We start from the raw sequence: 16,459 nt of genomic DNA, 5'->3' as shown, positions 1-16,459 counted from the left end.
ATAATTTGCCCCATTCCATTTCTCCCTTTCTCCTCCCATATATTTCTCTCTCACTGCTTGATTTCATTTTTTTAAAGATATGATCCCATCCTATTCAATTCACTCTGCACACTCTGTCTCTATGTGTGTGTGCGTGTGCATGTGTGTGTGTGTGTGTGTGTGTGTGTGTGTGTGTGTGTGTGTGTAATCCCACCCAGTACCCAGATACTGAATAGTTTCAAGAGTTACTAATATTGTCTTTCCATGTAGGAATGTAAACAGTTCAACTTTAGTAAGTCCCTTATGACTTCTCTTTGCTGTTTACCTTTTCATGCTTCTCTTCATTCTTGTGTTTGAAAGTCAAATTTTCTTTTCAGCTCTGGTCTTTTCATCAAGAATGCTTAAAAGTCCTCTATTTCATTGAAAGACCATTTTTTCCCCTGAAGTATTATACTCAGTTTTGCTGGGTAGGTGATTCTTGGTTTTAGTCCTAGTTCCTTTGACTTCTGAAATATCATATTCCACGCCCTTCGATCCCTTAATGTAGAAGCGGCTAGATCTTGTGTTATCCTGATTGTATTTCCACAATACTTGAATTGTTTTCTTTCTAGCTGCTTGCATTATTTTCTCCTTGACCTGGGAACTCTGGAATTTGGCCACAATGTTCCTAGGAGTTTCTCTTTTTGGATCTTTTTCAGGTGATGATCGGTGGATTCTATCAATATTTATTTTGCTCTCTGGTTCTAGAATATTAGGGCAGTTTTCCTTGATAATTTCATGAAAGATGATGTCTAGGCTCTTTTTTTGATCATGGCTTTCAGGTAGTCCCCTAATTTTTAAATTATCTCTCCTGGATCTATTTTCTAGGTCAGTTGTTTTTCAAATGAGATATTTCACATTATCTTCCATTTTTTCATTCTTTTGGTTTTGTTTTGTGATTTCTTGGTTTCTCATAAAGTCATTAGCCTCCATCTGTTCCATTCTAATTTTGAAAGAACTATTTTCTTCAGTGAGCTTTTGAATCTCCTTTTCCATTTGGCTCATTCTGCTTTTGAAAGCATTCTTCTCCTCATTGGCTTCTTGAACCTCCTTTGCCAATTGAGTTAGCCTATTTTTCAGGGTGTTATTTTCTTCAGCATTTTTTTGGGTCTCCTTTAACAGGGTGCTGACCTGCTGTTCATACTTTGCTTGCATGTCTTTGATTGCTCTTCCCAGTTTTTCCTCCACCTCTCTAACATAATTTTCAAAATTTTCTGAGCTCTTTTTGAGCTTTTCCATGGTCTGAGCCCATTGAGTGGGCTGGGATACAGAAGCCTTGACTTCTGTGTTTTTCCCTGATGGTGAGCATTGTTTTTCCTCATCAGAAAGGGAGGGAGGAAATACCTGTTCACCAAGAAAGTAACCTTCTATAGTCTTGGTTTTTTTTCCCTTTTCTGGGCATTTTCCCAGCCAGTGAATTGACCTCTGAATATTCTCCTCATACCCACCTCGCCTCCTGATCCTCCCAGCCAGCGTTTGGGGTCTGAGATTCAAATGCTGCTCCCCAGCCTCAGGGCTTTGGGCGGGGGCAGGGCTGCTATTCAGTGTGAGATTAAGTTCAGGTGCTCAGGTAGGGGCAGGGCCACCTCACGGGCTCAGTTCCCTCAGGGGGTTTATGCAGAGACCTTCAACAATGGATCCAGCCTCCTGCCTGCTTGGGGAGCCCAGGTCTGCTCCCACCTCCACTGCTGCCTCCTGAGGGGGCCTGAGTTATGGGGGCACCCCATTCCTCTCTTGACCCGCCAAAGAGACCCTCTCACCGACCCTTGTCCCATGTGGGTGGAGGGACCCGCCCGGCTGCTGGAGATTCTGTCCCTGAAGCCTGCTCGGATCTGCTCCCCGCTCAGATCTGCTCCTGTAGGCACCAGGCAGCCGCGGCAGGTCTGTGCTCAGCTCCCAGTCTGCGGCGCGAAGAACCTTTTGCGAGAGGTTTTCAGGCTCTCTGGAACAGAAATCTCATCTGCTTCGCTGTTTTGTGGCTTCTGCTGCTCCAGAATTCACCGGCAGTTCTATTTTTTACAGATATTTTATGGGCGGTGGGTTTGGAGCTAGCGTATGTGTGTGTTTCTACTCTGCCATCTTGGCTCCGCCCCCTTTAATTTTTAATGTCTCTTCTTTCTTGCTTATTTTAGGTTTATCTATTAGGTTTCTGATTTTTAAATGCATATTCAGCTCATCGTTCCTGTCTTTTTCTATCTTGTTAATGCATTTTTTGAGTGATATGATTTTCCCCCCAAGAATTGCTTTTGCTACATGCCCCAATTTTCTTATGTTGTTTCATCATTATAATTTTCTTTCACATAATTATTGTTTCTATAATTTGCTTTTTGACCTACTCATTATGTCGTTGTTAAGTCTCCATTTGGATTGGTGTCTTTGGTTTGTGGTCCTTGAACCAATAACTATTTTTATTGTTTTATAGTCTATAAAGGAAGTATTAACTATTTCTACCTCTTTATCTTTGCTTACAATACCTCTGAGCCCCTTGTCAGTTGTCATTGTCAACTTTTATAAGTTCCGTGGGATATTGAGAGATACTTACATTCTTTTGTCATCCAATTAGAAGATGCTGTTAAGTCTTTTAACTCCAATCTCTCCAACAATTTGTTCAGATCCTTATTTTCCCTTTTGTTTCTATTTCTATAGACTCATAACTGAGAGAGGGATGTTGCCATTGCCTGCATCTTCTTCTAGTTCAATTAGTGTTTACTTTATGAATTTGGCTGCTGAGGTATTTGTAGTGTATAAATTTATTACTAATGTGGGTCTGTCATCTGTGGTTCCTTTCGCCATAATATAGTTTCCTTATTTATTCCTTTTTATTTTTTATTATTTTGATGTTCATTTTTGCTTTATCAAACAGCATGATTGCAACTCTTTATTTTTTTTTTATTCATTTGATGGGTAGTAAATTTTTTTCATCCCTTCAATTTTATTTTGGATGACTTTGTTATTTAAATAATTTCTTCTAAGCAACAGAATATATTCTTATCTAATCTGTCACTCTTTAATTTTATTGGATTGCTTAATCTATTCACACGATAGTTATTTTTATGTTTTCTCCATTTGTCTCTAATATTTTTTAAGTCCTAATTTTTCCCTCATCTGTTGTAAACAAAGTGCTATATATATTCTTTCAGTTATTATTCCCAGTGGCTCTCTTCCCATCATCCCCAAACTCTTTCTCCCATTAATCCCTTTCCCTCTGAGGTTTTGGTCATGAATTCTTTTTTATTTTCTGCTTTTATCTGGTTATTTGATCCGCAATGCCCCCTTTTTTTCTTTTCAGTCAAGTACATTCCCTTTTTCTCTTCTTTCATTAAGGTAGTCCTATTCATTGATATTTTTAAGTTTCATTTTTGTACCCCTGTTCAGAAAGGGTTTTTCTCACTTTTTTTCATTATTTATTCTCTCCTGTCTACCCTAGACTCTCCTTTTCTGGTTCATGACCCTTAGTGTCTCTGTCTCTGTCTCTGTCTCTGTCTCTCTCTCTCTCTTTCTCCAGTCTATTCTTTATGAGATCATAACTTCCAAGGTATCCATTCTGGGCTCTGCCCTGCACACAGTTTTTATCATTGCCTTGTAGAGTTTGCCTTGTGGATTCTACTTTTCCATTGTGCCTCATTCATAGAAAAAAGCTAATTCCTGCAAGTAACAGAAAACACAATGTCCCATTCTAGAATTTTCCTCTCTTCCCCCACATCTCTGATTATGAAACCAACCACACATCTATGACCTCCCCCTGATTAACTTCTTTTCTTCATTTTCCTCAAAATCTCTTTCCTGGGTTCATGGCCTTCTATTCTCCTAGATGCTAATTCCCTTTCCCTCCCCCCAGGAATTCCAATCCTCTTCCTTCTGAGATAGGACAAGTGGTCTTTTTCAGGCCCCAATTCCCCAAGACCACACCCACCACAAGCTCTCCATCTCCCTTTGCAGAACATCTTTCTTCACCCATAGTAGTAACCTTCATCAGTGTAACCCTCTTCCACTATGAAACCAAGGTCTCTCTCTTTTCTACACCCTTTTCTTTTCCCCCTCCTTCTCGCTTACTCCCCTGTATATGAAGCTTAGTCTATGATTCAGGTCTGTTCCTTTACCATCTCTTCTTTTTAATGTCTGCTTTCACCCTTGTATTCTGGTGTACTTTTAGGAAGAAATTTCTTAAGGATCCCTCTGTTCTCATTTTAAAAAATAGTTATATTTAATCACATAGTATCTTTTTCTAGTCTACCCTCCCTTCTTTTTTTTTCATTATTTGTACTTTTCTTGGTTGCTTTATTTGTTTACCTTCCATGTATTTCTTTTATCTGGCTGTTTGGGAAGCAAACAATCTGCTCACATTTGGTTTTCTTTGTAGGACTGCTTCAAAGGACTCTTATTTGATGTCCATTTCTTTTCATTGATAATTAAGCACAGGTTTGCAAGGTATATCACCTTGAGTTTCAACTTATGATCCTTTGCCTTTTGGAAGACATTATTCCATTCTCTTCTAGAGTTTCTATTAGTTACAGAACAGTCTTGCATTATTTGAAGTTCTTTCTCCTGGTTTATTGCAGAATTTTTTTGTCCTTGGAATTGAGATTACAGCATGTAGATTTTTTTCTGTAAGCAATCTGTGTATTACTTTGATTGACCCTTTTTTCTATTCTAGTCTTGTGTTAATTAGTACATTGTGCTACTCTAGGCTTTTATTTGTTTGATTCTTCTGGGAGACCTTTAATCTTTAAATTTAATCTTTAATCTTTTAAATCTTTAAGATTTCTTGAATAATAGCTCTGAAAAGATTGGCTTTTAAGAACTCATAGTGTTTGAAATGGAGCTACTTGACTCCACCTTAAAACCTAAGTCACTCTGGCTTTCATTGAATGGCCAAAAATAAGCCCATCCCAACCTTATGTGGCTCACTGTTTAGTTTTTGAAGGCTCACAATGAATGTCAGTAGCCATTGTTATCAGTTCGGGCCATAAACTCTGAGGGTCTTCCACTCCCAGATCTTTGTGATGGTAAATTGTATAATTTGTGCACTAACTGGGAGTGTGCTGGATCTGGTTTTCCTTGTTAGCAGAAGTTCCCTCAGTCTTCCCAGGCTCAGATGCCTAACTCCCTTCACTGTCCTGGAAGTAAATGTTCCTGTGTCTGGGGCTGATTTTTCTTCAGATCTTCTCTGATTATTCCAGGAGGACCCCTGTTTTCCCTCTACTCATTTATTTTTACTGTGCTATGTTCGCTCTGAGACACTATTTTATGTCTTTTGTGGGGGAAAATCTTGAGACCTTGGGATTTTCTGAGCTACTCCACCCTCTTCCCAGAATCCTCTCCCCTAGTTTGACCAGTAGTATAGATTTTAGATGTTTGAGATAGGTGGATATTAAATCCAACATCTTATGACTTTGTCAAATTGAAATTGTTATTCCCTTAGTTATAGCTTTTTAACTTTTAATAACTGCTTCTACCTCCTGCCCAATTATTTGAGCATTAAATTAGACAACAGAATGATCAACAGAATTTCTGAAGCTAAACAGATGTGTCTGACAAATTTTTATTGTGGTTCAGTTTCATTAGCCAATGAATTGGATAGCAGAAAATTCACTCAGTTTATATATGTAAGATGTGTGTTTGTTTCTGTTGTAGGTTAAGTGTATATACAAGGCATATCTAAATATCTGTAGCTACCTCTAGAATCTCACCCATCCATCTCCAAGTTACACTTTGATTCTTACCTGGAAGGGAGCAGGAGATTGGGGTCATTAGATTGGCCACTTTGCTCTTCTCAAAATGGGGTATACCAGATTAGAATTAGATCTGTCTTCCCCACTAAATATTCATAGATTCAAGCTTCTTGTGATAGGGAAAAGACTTCCCCAAGTTTATATCCAAAACTATGGTTCATTCCTACCCAAAGCTACTTGAGCAAAAGATAGTCACAAAAATGAATAGTAAATAAACCCATTTATCTAAGCAGATAGCTAACAGAGATCAGAGATGTTATACAGATTAGTATTGTGAGAAGCATGCTCACTCTAGAAAGAACCATCTCATTTTATTTTTTTATTCCCAGTGAATTGGGTCACTCGAATGGAGAATATGCTCAACAAATACAAGGCTTTTTAATGCTGTTCTCAATTCAAATCCCCTCTCCACTGGCTAGATGCAATTTCCTGAGCCACCCACTTCATGTTCTCCTCCTTGGTGGGTTCCCCCTCAAACAGCTCGTTGAGCATGCTTACAAGCTTCTGAACCTTTTACTTGATCAGAACCCTGATTCTGCTAGGTCACAGCTCTGATTAGAACCAGTTACCTCTAAGTTACATCCTGTTATCACTCAAACCTGGGAGTACCTTTAATTCTGCGGAAGTAGATTTCCTTCTTTTGTTTTCCACAGTATATACCATGCAACACACAAAATGAATGAATTCTTCCACTAGGAGCAAGATATTTCAGTTCAACCCAATAGTTCAGTCTCTAGGGAGGCAAGCCGGAAGTCTGGAACACATGGAGGTACTGGTGCCTCCACATGTCTTCAACTCCCCAAAGTGTTCTCTCTCTCTGCCTCTCTGTCTCTGTCTCTCTGTCTCTGTCTCTCTCTTCCTGTCCCACTTTCTTCTCCTCTAACTCTCTCCCTTCCTTTTTTTTGCCTCTCTTTTTCTCTTTCCCCACTGTGTCACTCTGTCTCTCCCCGTCTCTGTCAGTCTCGTTTCATCTCTGTCCCCCCTGGAAGAAAATGTGCCTTCCTTCAAAGCAGGAAGAATATATTTCTTCTCTCATGCCAACTCTGTTCCTCATTCAAGCATACAACATTGAATAATTATTCTTTCCAACAATGAGGAGAGTCTTACCCAAATGTCCCAGACTTGAATTCCAGGTTACATGTAGAATCATATAATATTAGAACTGAAAGAGAACCTTAAAGATCAACTAGTTCAACCTTGTAATTTGAAAGATAAGGAAACTGAATCTGAGACCATTGAAGTAATTTTCCCAAGGTCATAGAAAGAGAACCGGAGCTCAGGACTCCTAATTCAGGGCTCTTTCTGTTATACTGCAGTGCTTGTGTTAATGGTACCAGTAGCGTTTTTGGCAAAAGTTGCATGGTTTTTTGACTTATTAATGCCATTTATTCTTTGATGCTGTTGATGGGGTGCTTGGACCCCAATTCTGAAATCACATTTCTCCCTAGCCTCAAAACACTATCCCAAGCAGTTTCTGCCCAGCCCAAGGACAGCCTACCCCAACAAAAACTGTCATCTCCCTTCCTGCCACAGTAGTCAGCTGCACCTATAGAACTTATTAGTTTGAACCAGCTGTGTTATGGGTCATAATGATATTTATTACTCACTGACCAATCATATGTATCCTGGACTTAGACATAGGTATACTCCTTTACAAATGTAAAATGTTTAATGAGACATTGATGAGAGCAGCCTGGTATTGTTTAATCCTTACCATTAATTGACTTAGTGACTTTTCAGGCCTAAAGCTACAGCTCCATGTAGCCCTCCCTTGAGTTATTTCCCAATGAACTCTGGGTAAAATACCTGCGCAGCAGATACCATAAGTACATGTTCCTTTAAGAACTAACCACTCCCTAATCTCACCCTGAATCACTTAATCAGCAGACTTGGCACATGTTATACTATAGAATATACTATATAAACTTTGACTGTACCCTACTGAAAAGCAATAAATCTTTACCATCTTGACCTCAAGAAGGCTTGAATCTGTGAATTCTTTTCCAGACAGCCCACTCAGTGACCTTCAGTCTTGGGGTTCCTCTATCATTCCTTTATCTTTCCAACCCTCATCACTGTCAGTTGTGAGGGCTTATGGAAAATTAGGTCAAAATTTGGTTGCCCAGAGAAGTTCATCAGTATTGTACATCAGTTTCATGATGTCATGCTTGCCTGGGTTCTGGATAATGGACAATGTTCTCATGCTTTCCCAGTCATCAATGGAGTGAAAAAGACTGTGTGCTTGCTCCCATGCTTTTTAGCAGGATATTTTTAGCAGTGTTGTCTGATGTCTTCACTATGGACAAATGTGGCATCAAAGTCAGCTACTGTACTGATGGTAAATTATTTAATTTGAAAAGACTACAAGCTAAGACCAAAGTGGAGGGAGAGTTTAGTGCATAATTTTTTGTTTGCAGATGATTGTGCATTTAATGCAGACTTTAAAGCTGAGATGCAACAAAATATAGATCAATTCTTTGCTGCTTGTGCTAATTTTGGCCTAACAATTAATGCCAAGGAAACATGGTGCTCCACCAGCCAACTCCATAACAGCAACTGATGAATCAGAGGAGCGGTGGTGATAGAAAAGAGATAACAGCAGCAGGGGTTGGGCAAGCCTGTACCATTTGTACATGACTGGTTTATTGATCTGAGGGTCAAGATTTATATACTGTCTTAAGCAAGCAAGGTTATTCCCATGAGAATATTTTTAGTTTACATCTTTTACTTCCATATCTTAGTTCCTTCTGTGTAACAACCTCGGGATACACAATCAGGGTCAGGACGATCTCATCTTTGTTTATCAGGAGTAAGATTTCCTGAGAACATCAACCTTTACACTAGTACAAGTCTCAAATACCTCACATTTTGGACTCCATTTGTACTGGCCCTCTGCAAGTGTATACTTTCCAGGGATACACGCATTGAGAATGAGGTTGACACAGGCATTGCTCGGTGTTTGAGAAGCTCTGAAGAAAAGTGTGGGAGAAGAGGTATTAGACTGACTGCCAAACTGAAGATCTTCAGAGCTGTTGTGCTAATTCATTCTATATTCATTGCTATATGCTTGTGAAAAATGGACAGTATACCAATGCCATACTAGGAAATGAAATCACTTTCATTTGAATTGTCTTAGGAAGATTCTGAAGATCACTTGGCAGGATAAGATATCAGATACTGAGATCCTTTCTCAAAGTGAACTGCTAAACATTCAGACTCTGTTGCAGAGAGTGCAGCTCTGATGTACTGGCCATGTTGTTCAAATGCCAAATGTACACTTGCCTAAAAGACTATTTTTATGGAGAACTCACACAGCAAGCACTCACATGGTGGTCAGAAGAAATGATACAAGGACACTATCAAGGTCTCTCTGAAGAACTTTGGAATTAATTGAGTGACCTGGGAGATATTGACAAAGGACCACCCTGTATGGCGTGGCCTCATCAAAGAAGATCTATGTTTTATGAACAAAGCAGAATTGAAGTAGCTCAAAACATGTGTAAGATGCACAAATTTAGAAAATCTACCCCAAATATCCTTGAGTTATTCATGCCTGACCTGTGGCACAGCCTTCGGAGCTTGTACTGGTCTGTCAGCCATAGTTGGACACACTATAACTTGACTCTAATTTAGTGATGTCATTTTGGTCTTCTTCAAGAACAAAGGACAACAACCAACCAACCATTTATTCTAGAGTATTTTAACTTCATTTTAAAATAAAACATTAATTAAAAAAACAGCAAAAATTTTGGTATCTGCAAGAACAAGCAAATGTTTTAAAGGCAAATTAATGTTTTATGTTAAAATGTGGAGTATCACGGCTATACTGTCCTCTAGTTCCATCCCATGAGATTGTCTCATAGGTGAAACTAACTGATGAGATCACTTTGTAATTTGAGAAAGTAAATCCTCTACCTAGAACATGATAAAATACCTTTTACTGAATTATCTTTTATAACTATGTTTATCAGTTAGTAATCATTTATTAAGCACCTACTGTGTGTAAGGCACTGTGCTAATCTCTGGGGTATACAAAGAAAGGCAAAAGACAATCCCTGCTTTCAATGAGTTCACAATGTAAGGGGAGACAACACAAAAACAATTATGTACCAACGTGATATGTATGCAAAATAAGTAGAAAATAATCAATAGAAAGATGTCATTAAAAGGTTATATTATACTTCAAACTCCAACTTTTATTGCTAAGTAGTGCAGTGAAAAGTACATTGGATTTGCAAAATAGAAAGACCTAAGTTCAAATATGGCCTTTCTACCTTTGTGACTCTGGGCAAGTCACTTAACCTCTATTTGCCTCAGTTTTCTCATTTGTAAAGTATGGATAATAATGACACCTCTCTCCTATGGTTGTTATAGAAGTCAAATGAGATAATATTTGTAAAACACTTTACAAACCTTAAAATACCATATAAATGTAAACTATCATCATCATAATTATATTATCACAGAAGTTCTCTAAAGGATATCATTAAAAACAAAACATTATAGTACAATCTGGTTTGCTTCTTATTCTAAAATTTGTTTTTATTTTTCTGTACAATCCAGCATGGACAGGTAGGCAGTACTGTGCTAGGCCTGAAGTCAGAAAGACTCATCATCCTGAGTTTAAATCTGATCTCAGACACTTATTAGCTGTGTGACCCTGTTTGTCTCTGTTTCTTCCTTTTCTGTACAATGGGCTGGAGAAGGAAAGGGCAGAGTACCCTTGTATCTTCGCAAAGAAACCCCAAATGAGGTCACAAAAAGTTGGACAGAGCTGAAATGCCTGAAGAGCCACAAAATGATACAGCATAGAACACTTATAGACCTGTATGATTTTAACCAGTATCAGCCATGTTCTTTCATATCTTCCAAATATAGTAAACCTAAAAAGTCAAACTAAAGCTAATTTGCCAGGTTGGAGCTTTTTCTCTTCACTCGTATTCAGAGCTCTTTCTCTAATTCTCAAAGCCAAGGAATCACAGAATCTTGATTGGGAGAATCCTTGCACCTCATATACTCTGTTCTGTACCTGGCCAAAAATCTTCTCTAAAGCCTCCCCAACAAGAGGCTATGCAGCCATTGCCTGAAGAATTCTGTTGGAAGTGGGACGGACCTTGCTTTCTCTGGGGAAAGCTATTCTGCTTGAATAGCTTGGATTTTTTAGGAATTTTCCCCAATATCAAGTCTAACTTTGTCTACACAACTTATTCTCATTGTGTCTAGTTCTGCCTTCAGGAATAAAAGCAGGAAATGGTTTAATTTCTTTTTCACATGGCATTCAAGATAGCTATCATTCATTATATAAGTTTCAGAAGGGGACAGCATTTCACTTTTGTTAGGCAGAAGTACTTATGACAGAAACTCCCTTCCTGTGGATTCATAAAACAGAAACAAAATAGAAAAAAAAAGAAGAAAAATGGAAGGATGACAGAAAAAAAGGAAGCCATGGAAAAGTTAGAAAGAGAAATAGAATACAAGAAGCTCTAAGTTTATAATTTCTTGAAGAATTTTTGTTTTGAAAGATATTTTCTTATTCATTCATATTTTGTTTCTAGGCATGGACTATTCTTGAGGAAATTTGAGGATTTACTTAGTGGCAAGTAGGGCAGTCTATATTTTTCCAGGAATGGGGAGAAAAGAAGGGTGGTAGTATGAATGTGTCAAGCACTAACTGTTTCCTTTATAGTCATATTTTTAGTGACATCACTGAAAGGATGTCCTCTGATTACTAATCCATAGTTTCCCTGATACATACAGTTCTGTATTCTAAATCCTCGTAGAAGCTTCTCCATCTAGTAGCATTATCTTTTATTTTTCTAATCATTACTATTGTACAATATTCAGAGTTTGTATTGAGCATACTGAACATTTCTCTTTCAACTTGAATACTTCTACAATGAATTATAATATGTCAATGTTGAACACTTTTCAAAAAGCCTATGATATAGACCTTATGAAAGAACTTGAAACTCCTATTAGATGATAAGTTTTTTCTTTTTCAATGACCTTTCTACTTCTTTTTACCAATTATTTTTATATTGTACATACTCTATACATAACTGGGAGGTAGATGGACATTAAAGTTCCTAAAGTTACTGAAGTCTGTAATTTTTAAAATAATAACCACAAAGGGATAGTACCAGTTTGAAAACATAGCTGGAACATTATGATCAAAAAGGGTCTCAGTAATTCATCTGGTTCATTTTCATGCCTCAACAAGGAATGCTTTTAATATTTCCAGAGTTGAAGATTTTAGATTTCCCCAAGGTAATGATGATGATGATGACAACTGCCACTTATATGATGCTTTAAAGTTTACAGAGTTCAATGTATTATTCAATTTGATCCTCACAAAAATTCTGTGAAATAGGTGCTATCATAATCCCTGTTTTACAGATGAGGAAACAGAATCTAAAAGAGGTAACTTGCCCGGTGACACAACTAGGAAGTATCTGCAGTAGGATTGAATGCAGGTTTTCTTGACACCAAGACCAATATTTTATGCATTGTGCTGCCTCTTGGCCAGGATATGTACAATATGTATGTTACCTTGTATTGAATTTCCTTTTAAAATCATGCCATAATAAGGTTTCATCGTACTTCAGGCTCTTTAACTTTTACTGCTAGGTGTTGTGATTCTCATTTTTAGTAAAACTATATTTAACCTAAATCAGTAAAATCATATATATATTTTTAAAGTATACCTAATAAATATTTCTATTTTGGTAGACATTGGCAAAGATATTTTTAAACTTTGTGAAAAAATCATTAGAACTCAAAGTAGAAAACTTCACTCATAATTGTTAAATATATTAATCAGCATAATGTTTGCATTCTGAAAAAGAATACTTTCTAAACAATTAAAATATTTTTTTTTCCTGAAAGTTGGCCAGGCATACTTTGTCTTGATCCTTTAATGGAGAAATATATGACCTGTGACCTGGATGGAAATGTTGAACGTTATCATGTAGAATTCCTGGGTAATCCTCATTCAAGAAAATGGATAAAAGCAAACTGCATTGGTCATTATAGTATCACATTAAAGGTAGGTAGAATAACGTTAAATTTGTTATTTATTTTTGTTGCTATTTTATTGATTCTACTTACATTTTTTATAACACAATTTTAAAAATTGACTCTTTTCTCTAGGCTCATAAACATAACTATTTTAGGATTACTTTTAAAATTGTAAATACAAAATATTATGTGATATATTTGTTTCTAGGGTATTATAGCTGTAATAGCTTTGAGTATTTTTTTCTGATTATCGATAGAATTATTAGCATTATTCAACTATAGACTTTTCGTAGAACTATGATTACCTTTTGAAACTGTTTTTGGATCCTCATTTGATCATTTTTATAATCTCTGAAGTGAAGTTTAAGTTGTGACACTAGTTAAATGAGACAATTATGTAATCCAACAAATTTTTCAGATTTCAAATAGAATATTTCATTATATTAAGTCCTCAAGTAACTCTCTGTTTCAAAATCATCTTTTATATTAGACTATAATTAAGCCAGTGCTGATAGATTAAGATCTCAGATAACAGAGCTTTTTTGTTTAAGGGTTAGAGTCAATTCAATTATATATTAATTTCATTTTTACTGAAACTTTCCCCAATGTTTTAGGCTAAGCCTGAGTCAATCTCCTGGTAGTTTAGGTACAAGATTATAATGAAATAAGATATAAGTTCTTTAGAAGTTCATAATAAAAGAATATTTGCTTAGCCATCGCAAAGGAAGGATATTATACAAGAATATGCATTAAGGGCACCATGATTTCATTCACTGGATAGAAGCTCCTCTGCCTCTGTGCTAGAACACCTAGTGGCTCTTTTGTGCTCAAGTGACTAGGAAGTGGTCAATAGTCTATAACTTTAATCTCCTGAGCCAATCAAATCTTAAGGACAGTTCCAGTATCTTTTAAGGAAAACTAGGCTGTGAGGAAAAGACTAAGTTATTGCTCCCACCACAAACTAACACATCTTGCTTCCAAAGAATGCTTAAAAATATTGATGTTAGGGAACAGCAAAATGCCCATACTACATGGGCTTTCCATTTTATAGTAAGATTATATACCCTGTATCATTATCCATTCAAGCTCTATGATTTGATCCTTAGCATGAATGAATCAGAACAATGATGTAATTTTTATTGTTTTTAAAACCTATTATTGCCATAAATAAAATCTTGATTTACTTTAATCAGCTAATGAGTATATGGGATAGTAGGTCTTTAAATGTAAGATATTTAATTACTTTTCTTCCCCAGAGAACATAGGAACCAGTCATCTTACTGAGATAGGGTAGCATAACTTTGGTACTTTGAGAATTTATGTTCTTCCTTCTTTATAAAGGAATAACAGGAAGAAAAGGTGTGGGTGTGTGTATGTGTGTGTGTGTGTGTGTGTGTGTGTATGTATGCGTGTGTGCTGGAGCCAGGGCTTGATTTATTATTTTGTTGATTTTCTGGATTTAAGAAGGTGATGAAGAAAATATTCATTGTGAAGATTAAGTTTTATATAGTGCCTGACACATATTAAATGTTTAATAAATGTTTCTGATTGCTGATACATATGTGATTTTTATTTTTCTTGAAAACTCACCATACTTTAAAGAATAAAGCTGGGTTGTGATGATTTTATGATTATAAAGTTTAACTTGGGAAGAGCAGGAAAGTTTTCTCATCTTCTCAGCTCTACCCTTTTTCTACTCTCCTTTCCTTTCAAAGTGTGCTGGTAAATGTTTAGCAACCAGCTCTATGGGAAATACACACACACACACACACACACGCACGCACACACACGTACACACAGTCTTTCTGTTACCCAGAGATAGAGGTGGTACAATGTGGAGGGAGGCTTAGAAGTAAAAAGGGAGGGATTAATTCCCATGTATTAGAGGAGTAAGTTTGTATTTTTATGATTATGTCTTTTGAAATAAATATTCTTCTGTAAAAGCTAATCCCACTATCAGTAGCTAAATGGAACTAGGGTGCAAGGGATCCCCCCCCTACAACGGAGGGAACAACATTAGTGGAAGATGGAGTCATTTGAAGAGAGCCTAGACCTCCAACTCACTTAAGGGTACTGGAGAACTTGGCAAAAGGAGGAGTAACCAACTGGCCATCTTGTGGTGGAGCTCAGGGTCATCTGTGTTACACATGTTACATAAGAACAATGAACTGAAGTTATAGGGAGTCAAATTTAGGTTCAATGTAAAGAGAAACTTCATTCCAATTCATTGTCCAAAAGTAGAACTGATAGCCTCAAGGGGCAAGGGCTCCTACTTCTCCCTCCCTGTCTCACAAAGTCTTCAACAGGGTAGATGACCACTCAGTATGGATGTTGTCAAAGAGATATTCAAAATTAAACTGCATATTTCCACTGGGCTAGAACTAATTGCCATATTTTGCATAATTATAACTAGAATTCATGAACTTCAGCCATTTATTATACATCATTAAATATATATCTTATGTTTTTTAAGATGTAGAGCTTTTTATTTTTGCAGAACTTAATATTTTATTAAGCCTAGGATGAGAAAAAGTCCTTGAATATGTCAGCTATGAAAAAGGTTAGTAAGATATTTGTAGTTATTGATGAGGCAATACGTGAGAGTCAAGTAAGCTCCAAACCAAGAGATGATATTAAAAGTGGATGCTTATCCGAAAGTTTTGTTATCCCCTAACATTCTTGCTATGATTATTGCTTCAACAAGGAAAGGAAATTGAACTGGGAGAAATTCACAGGTTTAAATAAGCCATGAAAATAAGTATGTGTTCATTTGCCCCAGGCCTAAAAGAAATCAGGATAGACCTAAAGGATTTCAGAAAGTGCACTAATGAAAATGAATCCGTGGACCTAAAAGAAAGTTAGTGATCTTGGCTGCTACTTGCTATCCATATTTGTTTGGTTTCATGGGAATTTGTGGGGAAACACTGGTTTTATTGGCTCTGGGCAGATGATTGTGTTCCATGCTGAATGGGATGGAGATCAGTAAAAACAGGTGGGAAGAGAGTATAGAGGGGGTGAAACAGGGGCAGAGCCTACACATTTTGGAGGCTGAACAACATTTCCAGAAGACTTTTTTTTTTTTTAAATTTACAAAGGTAATAGAAAAGAAATAGAATGAAAACAGACTTCAAGAAGCCAAAACTGAATACTGTGGAGCAGTTATATGACAATGAATTTTTTCTGTACCATGATTGCTCCTGCATGGTATTGCAGACCAAGGGCATTCATGGTGGTGTCAGCAGGGAGCTGGGAAATGTGTAAAGAGTGTTGTGCTGCCCACAGCAAGTGAGCAAACAGAATGTGGAGTCCTGGTCACAGCCTCCATTTCTTCTCCCTCTCTCCCTGGCTTTATCTCATAGAATCAAGCATTTGTCTCATCATGTCATCCTTTAAAATTGGCCTTGTAGAAAGTACTGAGCTCCATCCAGGCTTCCCGAAGATGTTCCTAGAGAGCACACAGAGCACATCCATTCCCTTACCCTTCCACAACTAACATTCATTGCATGGGTTCTATGTACTATCTGCTGGTATTAAGGCAGAGTTTCAGAGTATTTTCCTGCGAGCTCAGATTCATGAACCTGGAAATCCAAATGTCATGTTATTTTGAGGATTAAAAGCATTTCCTTCAGAGATTTGTGACCTGGCTCAACTTGGCTTTGACCCTTTCTCAAATGAAAAAAAAAATATCTTAG

At 37.1% G+C, this 16,459-nt stretch overlaps 1 protein-coding gene across 3 annotated transcripts in view; it reads left to right on the top strand.

Annotated features, from left to right (window-relative positions):
• The window catches only part of ZCWPW2 (zinc finger CW-type and PWWP domain containing 2), a 172,182-nt gene that overhangs the window by 70,091 nt on the left and 85,632 nt on the right, over positions 1 to 16,459 (top strand). For all 3 annotated transcript variants that reach the window (XM_072651125.1, XM_072651127.1, XM_072651126.1), the window contains exon 3: positions 12,636 to 12,795. In XM_072651125.1, coding sequence (XP_072507226.1) covers positions 12,636 to 12,795 — 160 coding nt within the window. The remainder of the gene's footprint in view (positions 1 to 12,635; positions 12,796 to 16,459) is intronic.

The sequence above is a fragment of the Notamacropus eugenii genome, chromosome 3, assembly GCF_028372415.1.
Source record: "Notamacropus eugenii isolate mMacEug1 chromosome 3, mMacEug1.pri_v2, whole genome shotgun sequence".
In the NCBI taxonomy this organism is placed as follows: Eukaryota; Metazoa; Chordata; class Mammalia; order Diprotodontia; family Macropodidae; genus Notamacropus; species Notamacropus eugenii.
Note: the sequence above shows the minus strand (reverse complement) of the source record. Positions and strands in the feature narration are given on the sequence as shown.